General features: G+C 46.1%; 1 protein-coding gene across 1 annotated transcript; it reads left to right on the forward strand.

Moving 5' to 3' along the window:
• The first annotated feature begins 3497 nt into the window (after window positions 1–3497).
• On the forward strand, window positions 3498–18455 carry DNAJC22 (DnaJ heat shock protein family (Hsp40) member C22). The gene is given in 3 exon segments (XM_068561942.1): window positions 3498–3611; window positions 3614–4324; window positions 18246–18455. Coding segments are annotated over 3 exon segments (1035 nt in total).
• Window positions 18456–18690: the final 235 nt, after the last annotated feature.

An 18690-nucleotide genomic window follows, 5' to 3' on the forward strand; every position in this document is an offset into this window, starting at 1 on the left:
CGGGGAGGCCGGTGTCGGAGCCAGCCATGCGGCGGCTCCTCTCCGGCCGCTCCCGCGGGGCCTGGGCTTCGGCGGCGGCTGTCACGAAGCCGACAGGCCAGGCCGGCCGGGAAGGGGAGGGTGGCGGGGGAGAGGTGGGGGGAAGGCTGGCGCGGATCTGGCTCACAGTGGGCGCGCAACAGATGTTTGCGGAATTGAGGGACAGCAAGGTGGCGTGGGCACCGAGCGGCGCGGAGCCGGGGCTGCAGGCGCGGGCGGGGCGGGGGGCGGCCCAGACCTGTCGGAGCTGAGAGTCTGGCCATCCAGCGGGGATGAGCAGGCACCCGAGGGCGCTCTGGGGAGGCCGAGCTGGATAGACCCCCTCTCCATGTGACCAGGGTAGCAGAGAACAAAAGAGAATGGGGTGAGAAGGCAAGTTCGGGCCCCACCTACAGCCTCCTCCGCCGCTCCTGCCCGCCAAGCCTCTCAGTTCTCTCTTGGGGAAACAGAGGCAGCCGAGGCTGAGAAGGGCCAGGAAGGTTAAAAGCAATGTCAGCGACGAGGCTGGGGCAGCAACCAGAATTCCCGCGTGGGTCTCTGGATTCACCTGCCCGCCCCGGGTCCACCTGGGTAAATACACCACCACGTCCCCACCGCAGCTCAGACCCTTCCTTCCCGCTTCAGCTTGTCAGATCCTGCGCCAGTTTATAGAACAACAATTTGGGGAAAACAATCCGGGCCGAGTGACGGCCCCGTAATTGTGACAAAGTGAGTGCGGGCGGCTGGAGAGAGCGCTAGGGCGGGAGCGCAGCGGGGCGAGGCGGAGGTAGGGGCGCCGCCAGCTCGCCCTGCCGCCCTCTCGTTCTCATTCCGGTCATCTGCCATCCCTCTCCTTGACTCTTCTCCAGTTCTTTTTCTCTCGGCTCCCGTCGCCTCCCTTCGCTTGTTCCTCCATCGCTCTTCCCTTTCCTCTGGGTAACGGCTTTTCTCCCGCCCCTGCCCCGCCGCAGCCCCTCCCCCGGTGCGCTTTTTCCTCTCTCACGTCTCCCTCTCTTCTCCGCCCTTCACTTGTTTCTCCATCCTCTCCTCGTGCTCAGTAGCCCTTGGGGCCCTGGCTCCCACCGCACAATCCGCTTCTCTCCCGCCCCAGTCCCGGCTTCCCCATGTCTAGCCCTGAGCCTCCTCCCCGGTCCTCACTTTCTGGGAGGCCAGCGCAGCTGGGCACACGGGGGTTCCTCCTGCCTCACAGCCAGGGGCGCGCGGCGGCCCGGGGACCCAGGCGGCCTGCGTTTTCTCTCCCCCTCCCGCCGCTGCCTCTCCCACCCCTCTCGCTGCGCCCGGAATCAGTTTGTTTGTCCAGCGGCGCCTGCCGCCGCTGGAGCTATTTGCCGAGCTTAGCGCGCTGCTGCGCAGTGCCTGCCCAATTAAGTCTCATTCATTATTCAGCGCCCCCGTCCGCCCCCGCCCCCCAGCTGGCGGCTCCAGTGTCGCTTTCAGGCCTCTCCCAGCCCTGGCCCCTCAGTGAGCCCTAGGGGGCAACATGGGGAGCCGCGTTACCTCGCCGGGCGGGGATAAGGACTGAAGGGGCTGGGAATGTAGGAGGGGACAGAAGCACTCGGCCGACTGCGGGGAGGCAACATGGGTGAGGCCCACCGCAACCCCAAGTCAAAGCTGGGGGACCTTGGAGATCCACGCTTTTCCTTTACAGAGGAGGAAACAGGCCCAAAGAAGCGGCAAGACTTGACCGAGGTCACGTAGCAGGGTTGGAGCCCACGACATTAAAACGAAGGCATCTTGCAAACGAAGGCCATTCCAGCATCGAGGCGTGAGGACGCAGACTATTCTCCTCGTGGGGAGGCCCTCACCCCCATCCCTTTTTGCTCCTGGTTCTCCCTCTCGCCAAAGTCGGCGAGATGCAGCTGACTTGGGGTTCCTGGGGGAACGGGAGGCTCCTCAGGTCTCAGGCTCAGATCTAGACGTAGTGCCCCTGACTGGCAGGCCTGGAGGCGGGGCAGTGAGGCAAACTCAGGGGGAGAGCCCCTCTCTGCAGCCTGTCCACTGGTGTCTCTGCCTTAAGGGAATTGGAAGTGGAGCCATCCAAGACAGCCTTGAACGGCAGTGGAACAGGGAGAGAGGACTGCAGCCTGAGGTGAGGGAGGAGTCACCCTCCCATTTGCGGGGGTGGAAAGGGGAGATCAAGGGCTTGTTTTTGCTTTTATAGGGGACCGCCCTGGGCTGCTTTGCCCGGGCATCTGGACAAGGTGAGTCCGGGGACCCGCCCGGCACCTCCCGTCCGCAGGCGGCAGCGCCACCTGGCGGTCGTGGTGTCGCTGTGTAGGCGCTCTCGGCCTGGAGTGGGCCCTGCGCCAGCCGGGGTGAGCCTGGGAAGGCGGAATGCGCCAGGAACACCTTAAACCGAGTTTACCCGAGAGGGCGGGCGAGAGGAGCCCCAGCCTGAAAGGTGATCCCTAAGGGGCCAGGGAGGGCCTTGGGGAGGGGCCTGGCCAGGACGGCCGGACTTCCGTGACACAGCAAACACAGAAAGACAAAGTCCATTTGGATGGAAGTGGGAGCGGAAAGAGAGGGGCCATTTTGACTCTGTGGTCAAAGGAAATGACTGATATGATGGGGTCTGGGAGCCGAGGTGCCCAGGTACCGCTACTCTCCCTGGGACTAGCGGGTACTGGCTGGTGGTCAGGAGGCCCTCTCTGTGTAGAAGCGAGAGACCAGCAGGGGCACTTTACATCTGGTTTGATATTCTGGGGATTCATCGGGCCCCTGTGGAGAGACTTGACAAGTTTGCCCTGGAAAGAGGTGGTTGAATTGCGGGGTGCCAGGGTCTAGGTCAAAATGTAGTTTTTCAGAGCTGGAGGGAACTCAGGACTTCTTTCAAGGTTGACTTGTGGGAAGATGTCCTGGTCTGGACAGATGGGAGGCTGGAGAGGGGCTGAAATCTCCGCCAAGTGTCTTGAGGGCGGCCACAGTCAGAGCTGGGGCCCGGTGGAGCGGGCTGTGTGGCAGGGGACTTTAAAAATGTGTGGGAACTTTTGGGGACATTGTATTCACTCCGATTCATTCCACCTCTCCCCCTCAACCCCACGAGTCATTCCAGGAGGTCAGTGGTCTGAGGGGAGGTCTGAAATTTAAGCTTCTGCTTTTTTTGTCCATGTGCTGAGTTCTCAGTTACTCAACTGAAAGCATTTCAAACATTCTTCTCCCCTAAATTCGGAGTCACTGTGGTTGTAAAAAACAGAGCTGGGGTGCTAGACTTAAGGGTATGGGAGAACCACAATTTCAGGGACATTCAGGAAGATCTGGACTTGACTAATATTGGAAGGAGAAATGGTTACTGTGTGGGGACCTGGATATAATCTTATGACTGCTTTTTTCCATGTCTTAGGGTCTAAGGATAACTCTGGGGCCGTGACTGCCATGATTCTCACAGATGATCCCAGATTTTGGCATTCTGAGCAATGGCAGGTGCCACTGGACTTGTTCTGAAACCCTTTTCCTAGAGGATGGCCAAGGGGCTCCTGATGACCTATGCCCTCTGGGCTGTAGGGGGCCTTGCTGGGCTCCATCACCTGTACCTGGGGCGGGACAGCCATGCACTGCTCTGAATGCTTACCCTGGGGGGTGGGGGGGGGGTGGCCTAGGCTGGCTCTGGGAATTCTGGAAGCTCCCAAGCTTTGTTGCTCAGGCCAACAGACCCCAGGGGCAGAGGCAGAGCTCAGGAGGGGGGACACACCCTTTGAGTCCCATTCACTTTGCTGCCCAGATGATAGTAGGCATTTATTTTGGCCTTGTGGCTCTCATTAGCCTCTCCTTCATGGGCAGCTTCTATATTGTGGGCCTCCCACTGGCAGTTGGCTTAGGGGTTTTGCTGATGGCTGCTGTTGGTAACCAGACCTCAGACTTTAAGAACACTCTAGGAGCAGCATTTCTTACTTCCCCTATTTTCTATGGCCGCCCCATAGCCATCCTGCCCATCATCTTGGCTGCTGGCATCACAGCCCAGAAGCATCGCCTCTACAAAGCTTCAGTTGGGTCAGAGATGCTCAGTGTGAGGCTCTACTGCTTGGGCTTGGCTTACCTTGCTTTCACATGCCCGCTAGCGTACAGTGCCCTCTGCAACACAGCGGCCACCCTTAGCTATGTGGCAGAGGCCCTCGGCTCCTTCTTCAGTTGGTTCAGCTTCTTCCCGCTCCTTGGGCGCCTGATGGAGTCTGTCCTCCTTCTGCCTTGCTGGGTCTAGAAGCTGCTGGTGGGAGATCATGGCTTCAGCAGCGGCTACTTCCAAGAGTGGTAAAAGCTCTATGAGTTTGTTCAGTTTTCTTTAGTTGCGGTGAGCGGGGGCTACTCTTCGTTGCGGTGCACGGGCTTCTCATTGCAGTGGCTTCTCTTGTTGCGGAGCAGGGGCTCTAGGCTCGCGGGCTTCAGTAGTTGTAGCACCCGGGCTTAGTTGCTCCGCGGCATGTGGGATCTTCCCAGACCAGGGCTCGAACCCGTGTCCCCTGCATTGGCAGGTGGATTCTTAACCACTGTGCCACCAGGGAAGCCCTAGGCTAAGCCTTATTGGAGCTGGTACCCCTAATGTGGAAGTACTGTTTTCATGTCTGCTGGGTCAGCCCCCAGAAGGGTGTCCTGGCTTCTTTGGGCTTCTGTGTGCAATGGGTGAAGGTTCAGAGGCTCTAATAGGGAGTGGGGAAAGATACATGTATATTATTTACTTTTTATTGAGGTATAACATATATAGAGTACAATAATTTTATATAGATACCTAGGTAACCACCGCTCCAATGAAGGTATGGAATATTTCTAGCACTAAGAAGGTTCCCTCATACCCCTTCCCAATCTATACTCCTTTCCTGGGAAAAAACCTCTATTCTGACTTGTATTACCATAGATTAGTTTTGTCTATTCTTGGGCTTCATATAAATGGAATCATTCAGTGTGTACTCTTTTGTGTCTGAGTTCTTTCATTCAACATTATGTTTGTGAGATTTATTCATACTGTTGCATGGGATTATAAACTGTTTGTTTTCATTGTTGTATAGTATCCCATTGTATGAATATACCACAGTTTATCTATCCACTTTTGTCAATGAACATTTGGGTGGTTTCCAGTTTGGGGCTATTCTGAATAAAGCTGTTACAAACATTCTTGTACATGTCTTTGGTGGACATATATGCTTATTTCTCTTGCAAGGAGGAGATCTTGTCAGGCATGCCAAGTTCCAGGTTGGAATATGAGCATCTGTGATTAAAAGCAAATCCTGGTTCTTGCCATGAGATCCAGAGGTTGTCCATGTTTCAAAAGGCTGGAATTCTAATCTGAGGCTCTGTGCCTTTCCCACCAGCAAGTGGAAGCCAATTCCAGCCTGATTTAGGAAGGGAGCAAGGAGAGGCTCAGGAGCCCTGACAACTTATGAGGTTCTAATTTGTTAGCTTGTGTCTCCCTAAGGTTTTGGGTCTCTCAGAGGGGGCAACAAATGAAGAAATACATTGCAGATACCTGGAGCTAGTGAAGACCACAATTGGCACCAGGCGGAGGAAGCTCAGAGGCACTTTCTGGAGATCCAGGCTGCGTATGAAGTCCTGAGTCAGCCCAGGAAGCCAAGGGGATCCTGCGGGTGAGAAGAAACTTCTCTTTGAGGATGGACTCTTCCTGGCACAGCTGGGCAGCTTGTCCCAGCCCAACTTTGCCCACATGAGGTATCCCAACAGTGTTAAAGAAACTGTCACTTGCAGTGGAGATGAGAAAATCTTAAAGGGGTGAGAAAGCTTTTGTGGTAGAAGAATGTATTTATGTTTTGAATTTCTGAATTCTTGGCTATCATATTACTGATTATATTTTCTTAAAATGAGATAATGCAATGAAAGACATATTATAAAACCAATAAAATATCTTTTAGAGTCTATACCACATTATTTCACCCCTGGTGCATTGAAGGATGATGGAGGAAGTTTACTTAACAATTTTTTTTTTTTTTTAATGTGCAAAGCACTGAGTTAGGTGATTGAAGAAAAATATAAGGGTTCCAATATTTCACAAGGTGTCCTGTGACAAGGGGGATTTGATCTATTCTGTGGGCTACCAAGGGGTAAGACTGGGGTTAAGTTTCAAAATTTCAGAAAAATATTTTAATTCCATTTATAGGAGAACTTTCTAGGAGCTATACTTTTCCCAAGAAGGAACAAGCTGCTGTGGGGTAGGGGGGTAGGGTGTAATCCCCCTATCACAGACTCTTCTGCTTGGTGTATTGTGGAGAGCCCTCAAACTTTACACGGGTGGTTAGACTGGCTGAATTGTCAGGTCTTCCTGAAACTTGGGATTTGATTCTGAGCTACACACCTTGCTCCCTAGTTGTTTACAGTCCAGTGGGGGATAATAACACAGGTACAGATATCAAAGTCTGCCTCATTCAGTGTTCTGAACTGTGTCCTAAGAGGTGTAAATAGAATGTATTAGAAAATTGCAGAAGGAACAGATGACACTGTTTTATGGGGACTCATGGGAAAATTCATGATTTTGTATCTCATATGCCTTTATGGGGACTTTGGGGAAACCCTAGGGAACCAATAACTTGAGCATCTCAAGGGGGCCTTATTTAATTCCCAAGTGTGGAAGGAACAGCCCAGGATGCCTCAGTTTGCAGAGGAAGACTGGAGACCAGGAACGCGATGTTAAAATTATGTACACTTACTCCAGGTTTCTTGCTTTTCTTTATTTGTGTGTACAACCCTCAGTCTTTTTCTTTTCTTTTTTTCTGGAAGTTAACTCTGAGTGGTATATGTATTCTTTTTTTAATTTATTTTATTTGTTTATTTTTGGCTGCGTTGGGTCTTTGTTGCTGTGCATGGGCTTTCTCTAGTTGTGGCGAGCGGGGTCTACTCTTCGTTGTGGTGCGCAGGCTTCTCATTGCGGTGGCTTCTCTTGTTCGGGAGCATGCACTCTAGGCGCGCGGGCTTCATTAGTTGTGGCACGCGGCTTAGTAGTTGTGGCTCACAGGCTCTAGAGCGCAGGCTTAGTAGCTGTGGCGCACGGGCTTAGTTGCTCCGCGGCAGGTGGGATCTCCCCGGACCAGGGCTCGAACCCGTGTCCCCTGCATTGGCAGGCGGATTCTTAACCACTGGGCCACCAGGGAAGCCCCGGTATATGTATTCTTAAAAAGTAAAATTATTTTGACTAGTTTTCCCTACTGATTAAAAAAAATGGTCAGATCAATTGAGAGGAATGAAATTTGTAGATGTGTTTTTTTTTGCATCTATATATTAAAAAAATGTGCCAATGAATTTATATACCATGATTTTAAGACCAAATTAGGGACTTCCCTGGAGGTCCAGTGATTAATACTCCGCTCTCCCGATGCAGGGGGCCTTGGTTTGATCCCTGGTCAGGGAGCTAGATCCTGCATGCCGCAATCCCGGTGCAGCCAAAAAAAAAAAAGACCAAATTAACTTTCACACTTTTTTTTTTTTACTATTAATTTACTCAAATGTTTCATCATATCAAGTTATTTTTGTTTTTTTGTCAGTATTTTTAGATTGAAGTATAGTTAATTTAAAATGTCACACCTTTTTAAAGTTGTCAGAAATTGATATATATTTCCTTTGAAGAACATAATTTGTCAAATTATCATGTGGCATTTTCATAGTCTATTAATTAGTAATTTATTAACATGATATGTAGTACTACATCTGCAAAATGTAGTACTACAAAATTTTAATGAGACATTTTCATAAGCTATTAATTAATAATTTATTAACATGATATGTAGTACTACATCTGCAAAATGTAAATGTATTAAAAATAGTCTATAAGGAAAAAGACAAAAGAGTGATTGAGGTTTTACTTGATTTGGAAAATTATTTTACTGTTCTCAAATTTTCTTATGAGTTTTTGTTATAAAAATATATTTTAATTTATTCAAACGGGAACTACTGATGAGCAGTTTCTATTTTTCCAACATGAGCAATGCTACAATAAATATCTTAAAATATGTGTATTGGTGCTTTTTGTTTTTATAAGGCTAGATTCCAATAAGTGATAATGCAGGGCTAAACAGAATGTATGCTTTAAATTTTTATTGATACTGTATCAGGTTACTTTTGGAAAAGACTGTAAACAATCTACACTTCCACCAGCAGTACAAGTGGCCTTTTCTTTGTAACCGGTATGGACTGTTATCTTTCTTTTAATTTTTTGCCAACATGATGGGGGAGAAATAGTATCTGATGACTTCAGTTTGCCTTTTCCTGACTCCTAGTAAAGTTCAGCATCTTTTCAAATGTTTATTGGGCCCTTGCATTTCCTCTTCAGTGAATTGCCTGATAATTTCATCTACTGTTTTTTTGGTTTTTTTTAATTGTGTTCCTGTTTGTCTCTGTGAAATCTATTTTCTTGGTATCGTTGCTTGTTAGGAACCTTAGCCCTTCATCGTATGTGTTGGAGATATTTTCCCCCAGTCTATGGATGGTCTCTAAGTTTGGGTTTTAGAGTCAGGAGGATTAGGATTAGGATTTGAATCTGGTTCCATGATTTTTTAGCTCTGTGATCTTAGTTTCCTCTAAAATTGAGATAATAGTATGAACTTTTAAAGAGTTGCTGTAATATAGAAGCTAGCATATGTAGAGTAAGCACATATAACTAGTAGTTCCCTTTCAAACCCTTTTCAGCCTATTTAAGGAAATGGTGCTTGAGTGTCTAGTGAGTTACTGGTATAGAATGAAGGTTCTGCCTGTAAGGATGAATTTTCCTAGAGTGTATTAGTGTATTTTGTATTAAAAAAAGTTCCTCTTGGCTTCCTGTAAATCTGTGTATGAATGCTTGCAAATAATGGTTAGAAAGAAATAAATAGGAATGATGGATTGTATTGTGATGGTAGGGTTACAAGTGCTCCCCTCCCCTTCTCTAGACTCTCTTGTTTTATAATTAAGAACATTCCAGGACTTCCATGGTGGTCCAGTGGGTTAAGACTCTGCGTTTCCACTGCAGGGGGCACAGTTCGATCCTGGTCGGGGAGCTAAGATCCCAAATGCCTCACGGTGCAGCAAAAAAAAAAAAGAAATTTCCAGCCTTTCTTAGCTGTTTATGGGGAACCAGGGAAGTGGTTTGGGTTTGGTCATTCTCGGACTATCATTTTAAAATGGGGCGGAGCTCCTCTGGGCCAGTGATTATAGCCGAAGGCCTCAGAATGTGAAAACTCTGAGGGTAAGATGAATTTAATGGGAAGGAGATGGGGAACTGCTTGTAAGATGGCCCTTTTTACCTGCAGATTCTCCTTGCAGAATTCTTGTCATCCTTTGACAGATTCATTTCAATTAGGGAGGCTGTTCCCTGACATCCGGAGTCTCAGTCCTTCTATGAAGAAAAGCAGAGGTATTTATAGTTTATGAAATGCTGCAGCATAGGTCTGCTGCCCAACCCTTACCCCCATTGGTCACTTCAGTGTGGATTGGTATGAAGCTTTCTATAGGAGAGAGTTTGTGGGGGTGGGCTGCGTTACTAGGTAAGAAGTGAGAAAGAGGTTAAAGAATGTTTACCTCTTAGTAGGAAAGACTGTTTGATTAAACCATCTTTGGATTTCATCTTCCCTCTTGTCCTGGCCTGTGAGCAGGTACTGAAATTGAGTGCTTCCCAGGATTAGGCTACCTACCCACCCCCAGAGGACATCTAGATGTTCATGTATCTAATAGCCAGTGGTGTAGCCCAGCCATTTTTTGAAAAGAAAGAAATGGCACAAATCATATGAATTTAGAACTTCTGGAAGGAAATTCTGCTTTGCCACCAACCCTAGAATATTATAATCACTAAGACTTTTCTGGGAATGTGCTTCCTAAAGGACCTGACATAGTGAAAATCAGCTGAAAGCAGAAATTCACTATAAAATAATTATTTTTAAAAAACTAAGATATTAGCAAGTGAGAGGTCTTCCTTATTCTCTACCTGGGTTGATGTAATGAAATCCAATGATGCTGTGCTCTCCCACTCCAACGAATAACAAGTGTATAGACCCTTTAAAGAGTTGGAAGGGAACTGAGAAGGCCTCTACCCCAAGTACCTATCCATAGCAGGATCTTGAGAATAGCTTGCCTCAGAGATGACCAATTCTGGCTTTTGATTTAATTGGAAATCCCCTACCTGTCCCACCTTTTGGACATCCTTAATTGTTGTTCTTTTATTGGACTGAAATTTGCTTCCCTGAAATTTCTTTCTAGATCTGCCATCTCTCTCTCTTATTATTATTATTATTATTTTGGCTGGACCACGCCACTTACTGAATCTTGGTTCCCCGACAAGGGATCAAACCAGGGCCCGTGGCAGTGAAAAGTGCCGAGTCCTAACCACTGGACCGCCAGGGAATTCCCTAGGTCTGCCACTTCTTGCTGCAAAGAACAAAAACCAACAAAAAACCCATTCTTGATAAGAACCTGCCCTTCACCTCATATCCTTCTAAAGCTTTCCTTTTCTAGATTAACCATTGCCTTGTTTAAGGAAGCACTGTAATTTGGTAGAAAGAGGACGGGTAGAGAAGTGACAAGGTGGGGTTTTGCTTCTGCCTCTTGCATGAACAGCCTGCTGACTTCGGATGAGCCACTTTACCACTCTGGGCCTCAGTTTTTTCCTTGTAAGGTGAGAAAATTGGACTTAGATGACCTTTAAGATTGCTTTCCACACTGGATTCTGGGTTTCTAACTGTTCGGCTGAGGCTTGTGAGAAATGGTTTGGTTTTTCATCTCTCTGCCCTCTTGTGGACACTGTCTTGGGAAGAAAATAAAATATTTAATTGCTAAAGAGCAATATAATGGCCACCCCCAATCAAAAATTCACCTGTATCGAACTGTCAGTTTTCATTTATTCATGATGTCTTTTAGTCCTCATCCATAAATGTACATATCATATCAGGAATATAATTTTATAGTTTTTTTCTCCTCCCTGAATCATAAGCATCATAAGCATTTATATATATTACTAGGAAGACTTCATATATATACATATATATATATCTTACTGAGATATAATTCACATAACATAAAATTTACCCTTTGAAAGTAAAAAGTTAAGTGGTTTTTAGTATATTCATGAGGTTGTACAACCATCAACACTAATTGCAGAACATTTTTACCACCCCAAAAAGAAACCCCATACCTATTAGCAATCATTCTCCATTCTCTCTTCGCCCCCATCCCCTGGCAACTATGAATCTACTTTCTGTCTCTATAGATTTGTCTATTCTAGACATTTTATATAAATGGAATCATAAATGTCTCCTTTTCTGTCTGGCTTCTTTCACTTAGCATAATATTTTCAGGATTCATCCATGTTGTAGTATGCATTATTATTATATATTTTAAATTTTTTTCAGATAACAATTATACTGTAATGCTGTATAGTATTACCTTCTTGGGAGACATTTAAGCTATATATACACACACACCCACATATATATATATTTGTTGTTATAAAGAATGCTGCATCGATATTTTCATGCTTCTAATTCATCTATTCTCTTGAATTATTTCAGAATAAATTCCCATGCGTGGGATTACTGGGTCAAAGGGTATGAACATTTTTATGACTGTTGTCAATATTGCTCTTAAATTGTGGTGCCCAGAACTAAATGCAATTCTCAGATGTGTTCAGACAGAACAGGGTACTGTGGAGCTATTAAGTTCTCAAGGTCTGGACAATATATCATCCTTTAAATCAAGCAGTCCAAGAATTTCTTAGCTTGTTTTTTGAGGGGGTGGTTTGCTCATGGAGCTTATAGCCAACTAAGGCCCTTCGGTCTTTTCCTAGGCTCTGTGTCGTCAAGCTGTGTTTGCATCTACTCTAGGACCTAGGAGGCTTTTGAGGACTCCCTGGATGGAATTTATTTATTTATTTCTTTGTTTTCTTTTTTCTTTAACAGTGGGTGGTCCTAACAAGCTAGCAGGAGGTCTAGGTTTACTGCAGTCTTAGCTGAGAACTGCAGATGGCGCCTGAATGCTGTCACAAGGGTAAAATATGTCCCTTCACTTGTTTTTAGGATCTGGTAGTGGTACCTCCTTAGTTGGTTCATTACCAGAGTTCAGTCCCCTCCTTTTGTTGGGAAGGTGAGAGAAACTGTGAAGTTGTCTTTGGGTGTTATTCAGGTCAAACTCCAAATGAAGTATGTTTTCTAGATGTCATTTGATCTCCTCAGAAACTCTGGTGAAATCTCATGTTAGAGCTTTGCTTGAACACAAATTTCATGCCAGTTCACACCCTGAGAAGCTGCTTTTTTGGTTTCTCTTCATGTTCCTTGCCATCTTTTTCTCTTAGTCATTCCAAGGGATTGAAACTTGTTCAACTAACTGGTTTTGTTTGTTTGTTTTGCTAAGATGGGTTTTGAACAACAAACGCAGAATATTTACATAGGGTTCCAGCTAAATGCAGTTTCATTTCTTTCTTTCTTTGGCTGTGTCATGTCTTAGATGCAGCACATGGGATCTTCATTGCTGCGCACAGGCTTCTCTCTAGTTGTGTCGCGCCGGCTGTAGAGTGTACAGGCTTAGTTGCCCCACGGCATGTGGGATCTTAGTTCCCAGCCAGACCAGGGATAGAACCTGCGTCCCCTGCATTGGTAAGCAGATTCTTAACCACTGGGCCACCAGGGAGGTCCCTTTTTTTTTTTTTAAATGACTTTAGTCAAGGTCAATTTTTTTTGTTAATATTTATTTATTTTATTTATTTATTTTCCTTACTTTTTTGGCTGCGTCGGGTCTTAGTTGCAGCACATGGGATCTTCGTTGAGGCATGCAGGATTTTTCCTTGTGGCACGCAGTCTCTTCGTTGTGGTGCTCAGGCTTCTCTGTAGTTGTGGCGTGTGGGTTTTCTCTCTCTAGTTGTGGTGCGCAGGCTCCAGGGCGCATGGGCTCTGTAGTTTGCAGCACGCAGGCTCTCTCCTTGAAGCACGCGAGCTTAGTTGCCCCGGGGCATGTGCGATCTTAGTTCCCTGACCAGGCATCGAACCCTCGTCCCCTGCATTGAAACGTGGATTCTTTACCACTGGACCACCAGGGAAGTCCCAAGGTTTCATTTCAGTAGTTTGTTGCTTTCTTCATTTTCCTTTTCCTTTTCTTCCCAGTTCTCTTCTTTCTCCCCACCTCTCATCCATCTGCTTACTTGCCAACTACTATAACTTTCAGCAAGACCTTTGATTTTCTGGATTTAAACCTCAGTGATAAGTTTCAAAAGAATAGAGCAGTGCCCTATGTGGGAAAGTTGGAAGGGAATGATTTTAACCCATTCTGTGCCAGACCTTAGGTCCATTTCTGGGCTAAGAAAGGTTGTGGCGAACATTCTCTGCTGCGCAGTGACTAAATTAGCATGAGAGCCTGGCTTCCAAGCATCACTTAAAGGGGCATTTTCCTTACCATCAAGAGGTCAGGCACCTTTCAAATGATTTAGTATCAGGAAAGGCATGGGAAGGGTATAGAGGACATATAGACGTCTTCTATTCATATATTTCCCAATCACAGATCTGAGGGCCAGTGAGGCTCTTGTTACTGCCCCACTTCTCCTTCCTACCCATAACCACCAGTTTGGACTTGGCTTCTGTTGCTTTCTCTTTTTCATTCCTGGGGCCCACAACAGAGAGTGTAAGTTTACTGCTTTTCTGTGTAATTTGGGTTGCAAAGTACTCGCTCATTTTATATTCAGTGACTGGGAACTCTGCCTCTTAGCAGTTGACTTTTCTTGTACAGCCAAGAGACTGATCATTTCAGACCCATCTCCCTTCAAACTCTAATTCTTTTCCAGCAGTGTGTTTTTTGTTCTCATGTTTATGTCTTTGCTGATGTCACTCTTCTTTTCTAGAATCCTTTTTCCCCTCTGCTAATCCAAATCTTTACACTTTTATGATCCAGCTTAAGGTTTATCCCTAAATGATGCCTTCGCTGATTAAGTCCATCTCCAGTAACCTTTCCTCCTTGAATTCCTTCAGCAGTCTTGTCCAGTTTGTACCATTCTATCAAGCATTTTCTTACATGTTGCCATATAATCATTCTCTATCTCACGTTTTTAAGTCTTGTCTCCTTGACTATACCAAAGCCCCCTGACAGCAGGACTGTCTTCTCTCAATGCAAATAACAGGACATTTACTAAATATGGTAAATTGCTACTTAAGGGAGTTCAGGTTTTTTGAGCATGAGCCACTCATTTCTTTGCTTGGCCTTTGCAATAAACCTTTCCTCCAAAAACCAAACAAACAAAAAACCCTCTGCTATTTAACAATTTAGAGCCTCGGTTTCCTCATTTGTTAAATGAGGGCAATGATGCTTGCATCACAGGGTTGTTGAGACATTCAAATGAGATGTGTTGAGGGCACTTTATAAACCATAAAACATTTTACAGAGGGTGACATTATCACTTTAAAAAGTGGTGACAGACTGTATAAATGAAAGAGCATGCTGAAATTCCATGCATGAACTTTCAGTAAAGCAGTATTAGTTATATGTCTCACACATAGAAAAATTCACTAAAGATCAATTTCAAGTTTTTAATGAACCTGCAAGGCACTTTCACTGAACTGAGTGTTTCAAATCTGAGTTTTGGTTCTGACATTGCCACTAATTTCATGATTTAACAATTCAACCTTTGATAATTTAAGGCCTTTTGCAGCTCTAAGCATCTGATGAACAATTGAATTTGGGTATGTTACCCATGTCTTTGAACCTCAGTTTTGTTATCTATAAAATGGGAAATTACAATCTAATCAAACCCCTTTAATAGAACTTTATAGAGTGGCTGTTCAAAGAAACATTAATCCTGCACAAAAAGTTTCCTTGGGGGAAAGCTGCACACTATATACTACATTCCCTTCAATATTTTTTTAAATTAATTTTTAATTAATTAATTATTTTTTTGGCTGCGTTGGGTCTTTGTTGCTGCATGCGGGCTTTCTCTAGTTGCAGCGAGCAGGGGCTACTCTTTGTTGCCGTGTGTGGGCTTCTCATTGAGGTGGCTTCTCTTGTTGCAGAGCACGGGCCCTAGGCCTGCAGGCTTCAGTAGTTGCAGCACGCAGGCTCAGTAGTTGTGGCTGGTGGGCTCAGTAGTTGTGGCTCTGGGCTCTAGAGCGCAGACTCAGTAGTTGTGGTGCACAGGCTTAGGTGCTCTGTGGCATGTGAGATCTTCCCGGACCAGGGATCGAACCTGTGTCCACTGAATTGGCAGGCGGATTCTTAACCACTGCACCACCAGGGAAGTCCCTCCCTTCAGTATTAACAATGCACATTACCATGTTAAATGCTCTGGGAAGTAAACCAATTTATTTTTGTTTTACCCAGTATTTCCCAAACTTACTTGGACCTGGAATAGATTTTTCAGATAACATCTATTCAGCATCCCACGAAACTAAATTTCTAAGACACACAGTGTGGACTGCCAACATAAATATTCTTAGGTACCTATCAGAGGTAGTCCAAGCAAAGGGAAAAGTACACCCTTATGACATATTCTTTGCTGGTCTTCATGCCTGTTGTGGTTTGCAGCTTCAGCTTTAGTCAACAGAGTCTTTAACTTCAGCCTCTTTTTTTTCCCTAATAAAAACATGGAATCTGACAATCCATCACTTCAGATACAAAATATCAACTCAGAGAAAAGCATGATAAAAGTTCTGATCTCAAGAATCTATTTGAAAATATTTTAAATTAGGTCATGTTAATTTCTGCAGAATATATCTGCCAAGGTGACGATTGTGTCATGACTTATCTTTAGTTCTAATTTTGCCTCAGTCATTAGGTAACCTGGGATAAATCAATGCCCTTAAGCCAAACTAAGACATATGGATGTTATTTCTAAATAGTCTTCTGTTGTAATCCATAGCAGTTACTCTAGTCATTTCAAAAATTTGGTTGTTTTTGTGTTTTCTTCAGAGTAGGTCACAGTATTATATGTTGAATTTATTACAGCATTTCTTTTCCTCCAATATAATTTATAGGCAGACTTCAAACAATTTACCACTATTTTTAAGCAGGCAATGCTCACTTTGTTTTATTGTGAAGTATAGCATATAAAATGGAAAATGTATATGTAGTATAAAGAACAATGATAAAAATAATCTTTATAGCTCAGGTCAGAAAGGTATTTTTGAAACATTTGCTCAATGTCCTTTTAGAGAGGTTGAGTGCTGCATGGAGAAAGGGCGAAGGTGGACCATGAGTTGCAGTACCCCTCTTGCAATTTCCATTCAACAAAACATATGCTCTGTGTGACCCACCCTTCTTGGAGGGCCACTATTTCTTGAGTAAAATCCTTGTGAAGAGTCTACCCTTACTGTCACCCCAGGGACTTAGCAAACTGTTCCTCTCAACAACACTCAGAACTGTTTCTTAGAGGAGATATGATTCCATCTCATTCGATTTCCAGTGATGTTTTGACAACTCTTATAGATCCGACCTAGGCATGCTCTTTTATCCACCTCCCTTCTCTTTGAGTGGCATATCCACATACAAAAACTCTCTCCCATTAGATCAGGGACTCTCTTAGGAAAGGCGTCATGTCTTTCCTAATAGACTGTAAGGTTTCCAAAAGTGGGGATTTAATTTTCCTCCCAAAGAAGAAACTGTTGGTTTGGCAAGCAGCATCAGGCCCGCTAATGAAGGCGTTTCCCAAGTGACTTTTGGTAGGTGAAACCAGTTATGGAATAAGATCTTGGATCCTATTGGTTCAGGCCCCATTCTTTAGTATGAAGTTTCCTATTAACCAGGGTCATAATATCCCATTCCTACACTGTATGGGAAGGAAGGAGAACTGTGGAAGAATTAGTCACTCATTCCTCTTTGTTCCTATACTACTTTGCACTTTTCTGTTTCAGCACTTATCACATGTTATAGTTAATTATTTACTAGCTTTTATCCTCCATTACAACTGGATACTGTCCTTGAGGATAATGATCTAGTTGTGTTTTTTTTAAATTAATTAATTTATTTTTGGCTGTATTGGGTCTTTGTTGCTGCACGTGGGCTTTCGCTAGTTGCGGTGTGCGGGTTTCTCATTGTGGTGCCTTCTCTTGTTGGGGAGCACGGGCTCTAGGAACAAGGGCTTCAGTAGTTGTGGCGCACGGGCTTAGTTGCTCCGCGGCATGTGGGATCTTCCCGGACCAGGGATCGAACCGGTGTCCCCTACCTTGGCAGGCAGATTCTGAGCCACTGCGCCACCAGGGAAGCCCAATGATCTAGTTTTATTCTTTTAAGTGACCCACACCTAGAACAATGCCTCCCACTCACTGGGTGGTCAATTTAGTAAATGGAGAGCAGGTATTTGGATGGTTTGCTTCTATTTGAATCTTTGAGAGAAGATTCAATAGTAAGCAACACATGGTGTAGTGCCCTAACTAGTTGGATGAGCTAGTCTTCTGTTTCTTTAGATCTGTAAATGATATATGGTTGTATTAGGTTAGGCATTATTAACCAGGGGCCAGTGGGCTCCAGAGGATTTTTGACCTTTCCACTCCATGCGAGGTTAAAAACCAAAGGACCAGATGACTTCGTAGAGATCTACTAGTACTGCAACTCCAACAGCAAACCTGTGGAAACCAAAACTACATTGTGACTGTGGTGTCTGTACACATTCATATATACTCTCTGGCTTGTTGTTGGTGCCTGTCCAGAGCCCCTTATGCTTTGGCCTCAAAAGATAAGAACATGGGGACAGATTCTGATTAACCTTTTCACTGCTGATTGTCTAAATGCCCAGCCTCTAGCCACTCCCAACAGATCGCTGACCAGTTGGCAGTGGGGTGAGAGCTTCATATATGGAGGACACTGCTGGAAAGGCGCGCAAATGTTAGAGATGGTTCTGGCCCCGGGGTGCTTGGGAATCTAACCACGAAGACAGAAGAGTATTTAACAGATTCGGGCAACGTGACCACAGCCGCGTAGGGGGATGCAGACAACTTAGTAGGCCAGAAAACCGACGCAGAAATGGACTTGGGCAGTGTGTCTAGCGGACTAGGCTGAGAACCCTCAAGTTACTCCCGAATTTATCTTGTGCCGGGCCTGGGAAGCGCATCCTCCCGCCACCACTCCGCATCTGCCTCTATGGATTCCCAGGAGGCTGAGCGGCCGCGAAGTCCGGATGTCCGGGCGTTTCCCGCAGCTGGTGGCTCTGAAATGGCCTTTTGGAGTAAAACTTGGGTCGGGAAGAAGGCAAAGTGGAAAATGGTGTTAGGTCGTCGGGGCGGAGTCGTAGTGCCGAAATGGACAGTAGCCTGGGAGACAGAATCCCGACCGGGACCTAGTTAGAAAAGCCCCTCGGCAAGGTTCCCCTCGAGGCGGCCGCCTTCGGCAACCTCCGGGAGAGTTTCGGCTCTTTCCGGCAGTTCCAGCTCGGGCCCTCCACTCCCAGCGCGCGCTGTCCGCCCACCCCACGCCGCCCAGCTCTTTCTGGGCACTGGCCATTCTACACGCAGGCGCGAGCTCGTGTCCCACCCGTCCCCACTTCCATCTAGTTGGTTCCCGACCCACTCTTCCAACCCCTTCCCTTTGTCGTTCTTCCCAATCCCCGGCGACGCCTGAGCTCCCTGAACTCGGGCGCGCGATCTGGCGGGCGGTGCGAGGTGCGAGGGACCCGGTCACGATAGGAGCGACAACCCGACGGACTGGAGGCGGCCTCCGGCCCCGCGCCTCTCCGCGCGCAGGTCCCCGGCTCGCGGGCCGCCTCGCGCCCGGCCCTCGCTCGCGCGC

This window comes from Eschrichtius robustus, chromosome 13 (genome assembly GCF_028021215.1).
Source record: "Eschrichtius robustus isolate mEscRob2 chromosome 13, mEscRob2.pri, whole genome shotgun sequence".
Lineage (NCBI taxonomy): Eukaryota > Metazoa > Chordata > Mammalia > Artiodactyla > Eschrichtiidae > Eschrichtius > Eschrichtius robustus.